The sequence below is a fragment of the Rhincodon typus genome, chromosome 18 (assembly GCF_021869965.1).
Source record: "Rhincodon typus isolate 14 chromosome 18, sRhiTyp1.1, whole genome shotgun sequence".
Lineage (NCBI taxonomy): Eukaryota > Metazoa > Chordata > Chondrichthyes > Orectolobiformes > Rhincodontidae > Rhincodon > Rhincodon typus.
This window is the reverse complement of record NC_063349.1, coordinates 49,598,757-49,606,075: the sequence shown is the minus strand read 5'-3', so window position 1 is coordinate 49,606,075 and position 7,319 is coordinate 49,598,757. Positions and strand designations below refer to the sequence as shown.

Below are 7,319 nucleotides of genomic sequence, written 5' to 3'. Positions count from 1 at the left end.
GCGTACGGTGTGTTAGGTTTTATTGCTAGAGGGATTGAGTTTCGGAGCCATGAGGTCATGTTGCAGCTGTACAAAACTCTGGTGCGGCCACACTTGGAGTATTGCGTACATTTCTGGACGCCGCATTATAGGTAGGATGTGGAAGCATTGGAAAGGGTGCAGAGGAGATTTACCAGGATGTTGCCTGGTATGGAGGGAAGGTCTTATGAGGAAAGGCTGAGGGACTTGAGGCTGTTTTCGTTAGAGAGAAGAAGGTTAAGAGGTGACTTAATAGAGACATACAAGATGATCAGAGGATTAGATAGGGTGGACAGCGAGAGCCTTTTTCCTCGGATGGTGATGGCTAGCACGAGGGGACATAGCTTTAAATTGAGGGGTGATAGATATAGGACAGATGTCAAAGGTAGGTTCTTTACTCAGAGTAGTAAGGGCGGGGAATGCCCTGCCTGCAACAGTAGTAGACTCGCCAACTTTAAGGGCATTTAAATGGTCGTTGGATAAACATATGAATGATAATGGAATAGTGTAGGTTAGATGGGCTTCAGATTGGTTTCACAGGTCGGCGCAACATCGAGGACCGAAGGGCCTGTGCTGCGCTGTAATGTTCTATGTTCTATAAAATCATGAGGGGCATAGAGTCTATTGGTCTCTCTGAAGTCCCAAAATGTGGGAATCTGCAAGCATAGTCCTTTAGTAAAACATTTGTAGCAAAGTTTAATATACACCAATTTTCTAGCAAACAGTACATTCAGCTCAGAATAAATTTTTCCTGCACAATTTTTATAACTAGTTGAACTGTAGAAAAGAGGAAATTATGCAAAAGCAACGCTCACCTTATCAGGTAGTTTTTGTGAATAGAGGAAAAAGGGATTTAATATTTCAAGTCAATGACAATTAATCAGAACTTGAAGATTCACAGTGTCGTAGAGATATACAGCACGGAAACAGACCCTTCAGTCCAACTCGTCCATGCCAAACAGATATCCTAAATAAATTTAGTCTTAATAGCCAGCATTTGGCCCATATCGCCCTAAACCCTTCCTATTCATATACCCATCCAGATGCCTTTTAAATGTTGTAATTGTACCAGCCGCCACCACTTCCTCTGGCAGCTCATTCCATACCCGCTACCCTCTGAGTAAAAAAAAAAAAAAAATTGCCCCTTTGATCCCTTTTAAATCTTTCCCCAGTCACCTTAAACCTATGCCCTCTAGTTTTGGACTCCCAAACCCCGGAGAAAAGATCTTATCTAATCACCCTGTCTATGCCCCTCATGATTTTATAAACCTCTGAGGTCACCCCTCAGCCTCCGACGCTCCAGGGAAAATAGCCCCAGTCTATTCAGCCTCTCCCTATAGCTCGAACTCTATAGGAGGGAGACCAGAATTGTACACAGTATTCCAGTAGTGGCCTAACCAATGTCCTGTACAGCCACAACATAACCTCCCAACTCCTACACTCAATGCACTGTCCAATAAAGGCAAGCATGCCAAAGGTTGTCTTCACTATCCTATCTACCTGCAACTCCACTTTCAAAGAACTATGAACCTGCACTCCAAGGTCTCCTTGTTCAGCAGCACTCCCCAGCGCCTTACCATTAAGTGTATAAGTCCTGCCTGATTTGCTTTTCCAAAATGCAACACCTCACATTTATCTAAATTAAACTCCAGCTGCCACTCCTCGGCCCATCTGATCGAGATCCCATTGTATGCTGAGGCAACCTCCTTCACTGTCCGCTACACCTCAAATGTTAGTGTCATCTGCAAACTTACTAACCATACCTCTTATGTTCACATCCAGATCATTTATATAAATGATAAAAAGCCAGTGGACCCAGCACCAATCCACCGATTCCTGATCTGTATTTTTATCACTGCTCAGCTATAGCCTCAGGCCTGGTGAATTTGATTCAGTTGCACTTGGGTATGCATGAAGTATGACACCAAACTGCGTAATGGGATAATAGCTCAAATTGGAAAACTTTAAGGAGCATATCAAAAGATGAAATAACAGAAGTATTTCAGAACCTAGGGCCTAAGCAACCAAAGGCATGACCACCAAGGATGATTTGCTGCATGTTAAGGTATGGGGACCACAACTTTGACTGATCTTAAGTTTATTGAAGGTAGAATTTGGGAGACCAGCTGGAACAATTTAAAATAATCAAGTCCAGAGGTAATACCTTGCCCAGGAGAGGGATAGAGTTGGTAGCTAAGCAATGTCATTTGAAAAGTTTACTAAATGGATTTCTTAATACAATTTTATAGTGGGCACGGCAACTGATAGAGCATTTAAAATTGCTGTAATATTAAAACTTGGACTCAAACAGCAGTGTCTGTGTCTTGTGCAGATAGGTAACGTTAACCCCCAAATATCTTGAGTTATATCTCTTTAAAATCTACAATTAGTGGCAGTGCTATTGAAATATGAACTTGATGCATTTAATTTCTAATCTCTATTTCTAATTTCCAAGAAATGTCTGTAATAAGAGGAAAAGGTTTAATTTTTAAAAATCCAAAGTGCTGGAAAGAGAAATGTCTTCTATGTTTGCTTTTGCTTCAGGCTCCTCAATGCTGTTTCACACTTTGAACCACACTTGGGAGCACGTGCAGGTGCACGGGTCTATCTTTAATGCATTTTCAATGTGCTGCTTGCAGTCTTTTGCTTTATCAAAAAGCAGGAATTTTCTGTCAAATGTCAGGTGCAGTGCTACATCTGATCATGTAGCTTGGAAGTGTAGAACTGAACAACAGAGAACCAAGATTCTATGAAGAGCAAATATTGCCTATGATATTAGGATTGGTCCCAAGCAGAAGGGACTTGGAAGTAAGAAAAAAGAGGTTGAAAGTTTTGGGAATAATATGCAAGTGATTCTAGCAATGATTCAGCAGCGATGGAATAGAATATATTTGAAAAATAATGATTGTTAAAATAAGTTTGCAAAATGTAAATTTACTGGTAGAAAAGGTTAACAGCAAATCTATTATAACTTTTTTAAAAAAAAAATACATGAAGTTGTGAAACAGTATCTTCATGATTGCTGCCTGGTCACGTCCATGGGAGGCTTCGAGGGAGCATAGATGAAGCAAAATGTTTTGACACATTCCTAATGTGACTACTGACTTCAAGTTGGGGGGTGGGGGGAAGGCACAGAAGGAATTAAAACACAACAAAGATGATCAAAAAGAGAAACCATGTAGGGGTAATCAAAATGACAAATACAAGATTTCAGTTTCTTTGGAATTTGGTTTGATCACATTTAAACAGAAGGGACAGGACAGAAATGCAGGAGGTGGGGAAAAAATGAAGCTATGAGGTCTTATTCAGTATGTGGGTGTTCTGCAAATTACTGTCATAGAGTAGTAGAGGGTCATCGAAGCTTAGATGACATGTTTGCAGTGAAATTTTATTGTGATTTACTTTTAAAAAGGCATGTGTACATTGTGATATTCTATGTTAGGCCTGAGCTTATGCTAACTATCAACTTTCTGAATCAATTGAACAAAATAAATTGGAAGAGCAGATAGGTATTTGCTTAAGTTAAAATGCAGTAATACTTTACAATGATTGTAGAATTGCATTAACATTAGTGAAAATGAGCAACTTAATGATCTTAATTCTACTTTTTAACTCAGTTATTCAAACAGCAAAATTAGTGATGGATATATATTTTGTCATTTTCAATCACAATTGTTAGTTTCATCTTGCAATAATTTACAGAAATTCAATGAGTCACAGTAAAAAAACTATCCCCTAATATATTTATTACTCATATAAACATTATTTAAGGGCATTGGCCAATGTGCTTTTGATTATATTAGAATGTTAATGCTTTTAACATCTAGACTCCGTTTGCCAACCAGATCATGAGTATCATGCTGAAAATTAGATTTTTCCCCCCACTTTTATTATCAAATTTTATAATTTCATTATTTTTTAAGGTCTCCAAGTGCTTCAAATTTTTCAACATTGCCAAAGGTTTCCCCTTCATCTCTATCCAATAATTATAGCAGCTTCAACAACAGAAAGTAAGTAGTGCCTCTTCAGAACTGTTTGTAAATGTGTTTGCATGCACTTCGAAAAATATATTTTGGTTTGTGAATGTAGTGGCACTGACATTTGGACTTGGTTTTGATCACTAACTTGACAGTAGGGTTGTTGATGCTCATGTCGTGTATTTTGATATTGAGTGTTTATAACCAGTGCAATTAATGTATTGTTGGAATGTGGTAGGACAAATTTTGCTGCAGCTTGTGATAAGTGGGTAATCCTGCTTTGGAGAATGTCAGTGTAGGCCTAAGGATGTATAGTGTAAAAAAAAAAGAAATGATCTGTCTAGGCTTGGAAAGTTTTCCTTATTGCAATTGCTTCCTGGTTGGAGATTGAGGGATTTTGATTCTGTCATACTGATGCTGAAAAAAGCTGAGCAGCAGTTATGTGAACTTCTGGGTTCTGTGTGCAAATCAAGAATATTTCCTTTGAAATTCTATTTAAGCTGTCATTAGTCTTGATCTGCTTTGGGATATGTAAAGGGAGTCATGGTGATCTGTTTTTCCTCTAGAGTATGCTATCAGGTAATACAAAAGGCTTCCATTTGTTTATTTAGACAGTTGTATTTTGGGATTTCAGATATTCCTAGAACTAAAATGCTTCTAAATGCAAATCCTAACATTGATTTATTTGTATGTCAAGATTGTTGAGTAGGGGAAAGAGAAGTGTAAACATTTTGGAGGAAAACAAAATAAGAAAATGGGGAAGTGGGACTAGTGTCGATAGTATATTCTTGGCAGTACAGACTCAATAGGTCAAAGGACGATTTCTGTACTCTGATTTTACGATTCTGTGAATCTAAAAGGATAAATTACTTAGTAATGAGTCTGCCTTAAATTGGATAGATTTGTTCTTCACTTGCAAATGTTACCCTACCTATATGACCTGGTTAAATGCTGATGGATTTATGATATCAGTGGCTGCTGTTCTATTCAATGAAATACTTTGGTTTTAAAGAAGTAAGTCCCTTGATTGAAACAAACACAAAGTTGGAGAAATTCAGTAGGTCTGGCAGCATCTATGGAGAGAGAAATAGAATTAACATTTTCAAGTCTTTAGAACTGATCAGGTTTGAAAAGGGGAGAAGAAGGAGCAAAGGGACAGATGATGCAGAGGCCCAGTGTAAAACGTAAAGGGGTCGCCAATGGCAGTGAAAGAGAAATAGAGGTGTAAAATGGGTTTAAATTAAGGCGTGAAAATCAATCCACTTGTCTAAGAGCCAGGTAAAAGCACAAACAAGACCAGGTGGGAGGAGTGGTAGATGAGGAATGTAAGAAAATGGAGGATAAATATCATGAAGTCATGCTCTGAAGTTGTGGAATTCAGTATTGACTCCTGGCAGCTGTAAACTGCTCATGCGGAAAATGAGGTGATGTTCCTTGCATGTTGCTTTGTTGGAATGTTGCAGCAGGCCCAAGACAGAAAATATTAGCATGAGAGCAATGGGTTCTTTTGAAATAGTCAGCAACTGGAATCTTGGGGTCATTCCAATGGACAGAGCAGAGATGTTCTGCGAAGTAGTCACTCAGTCTGTGTTTGGTCTTGCCAATGTAAAGGCAATCATGCTGTGAGCAGCAAATCGAATAGACTGGATTCAAAGAAGTACAAATAAAAAGCTCTTTCAACTGGATGTTGTGTTTGGAGCCTTGGGCAGTGAGGAGGTAGGAGGTGAATGGGCAAATGTTACCCCTTTTGCAATTGCATAAGATGGTACAATGGTGGGGTGAGGAAGTGTTGGGAGTGTAGGAGAAATGGAACGAATGATCCCTAGGGCTGAGGAGGGGAGGAGAAGACGATTTATAAATGCAGACACTAGTGGATGGAAAGTGAGGACAGGGTGATCCCTGTAGTTCTGGGAAGGAGTGATGGTTGGGGGCTAAAGTGCACATAATGGGTCAGATACAGTAAAGGGCCCTGTCAGCAGCACTGGGAGAATCCTGAGTTGGCTATGTTGGAAACACCCCAATGGAAGGTAGCATAATCAGAACAGATCCGATGGAGAAAATGGGATTTTGAAATCGAATCCTTGCAGGAAGTAGAGTATGAGGAAGTCTTGTCAAGGTAACTATGGGAATCAGTGGATAGCCTATCTCCAGAAAGGGAAACAGGGAAGTCAGGAAAGGGAGGGAAAGAGTCAGAGATGGACCAAGTGGAGAGCAAGAAGCAGCACCGATAACCTTGTCGATGTAACGGAGTGAGAACTATGGATTGGGACTCCCCCAAGTAGGTATAGAACAAGGAATGCTCCACACACAGTTCTTTGCTTTGGCAATGTAGTAATGGAAAGTTATTAATAAATGGAGTGAAACCCTCAAGGATAAATGAGGCAATCCTGCCTTCAAGAAATACTTGTCTTTTTTAATAGCCTCTTAAATGGCTGTCAGAAAATCCAGATATTTTAGTTCAGTAGTGTGGTGCAGGCTGAAGGAAATTAATGAACGTGGAGTGAAGTCGTCGTCAAAAATTAATGAGGTTAGATAAACGCAGCAAAATGTCGATGCAAGGGAAGGGACTGCTAGAGAGCAGAGAGACTTTGAGTTGATATTAAAAAAATCTGGCACATTAGCAACAGCACAGGAGACTGATTCAAAAGCAAGTTAGTAAATCATGATCATTTATTTGATGGAAAGTCATACATTGATAATTTAAACATTGCCTAACACCAGTGAGAAATGTCATCCAAGTATTCAAGAGCAGACCTGCAGAGAGATCAAACGGAGGCAGCATAATCATCCATAGAAAACCATGTAACAAGCATCTTCCTAAGCCTGAATTTGGTTGTTGCTTCAGAGTGATTGTGGCTTGTTAATTAATCCTTGCTTCCATAGGTTTAGAAGGTACCCATATAAGAGCAATAACATAATTAAATTAATCAGATATCACATAAAAGTGATGTACCATCCCAATTGCAATTGTAGAATGCTACTGGATTTCAGATAGTCAAAAAATAACATTGTAAATTGGAGTTTTGGCGGCCTACACTTAATAGAATATTGTTTTCCATTGTCAGTTTTATGTTCCACTTTTGAGAAAACTGCAGCTGATTTTCCAAATAAATATTCAAATAGCAAAGTTATCTTGTATTTGAGATTCATTCAGTGGAAGTGTTTTGGATTCTTCATTAGCTTGGAAGGAGTATGGCTCCAGCTCCATTACAAGAATATCCTGTTAGCAAAAAGAATATTACAACCATTGAGTCTTAGATATATGTGCAGCCAAAACAGCCAAGCATGCTATCGTAATCTGTTCCCAGTTGGCTAAATTCTCAT

General features: G+C 39.0%; 1 protein-coding gene across 1 annotated transcript in view; it reads left to right on the top strand.

Annotated features, from left to right (window-relative positions):
* The window catches only part of LOC125480962 (ubiquitin carboxyl-terminal hydrolase 15-like), a 77,673-nt gene that overhangs the window by 37,055 nt on the left and 33,299 nt on the right, over window positions 1–7,319 (top strand). The window contains exon 4 of the mRNA XM_048607950.1: window positions 3,942–4,028. Within this exon, the coding sequence (XP_048463907.1) occupies window positions 3,942–4,028 (87 nt within the window). The remainder of the gene's footprint in view (window positions 1–3,941; window positions 4,029–7,319) is intronic.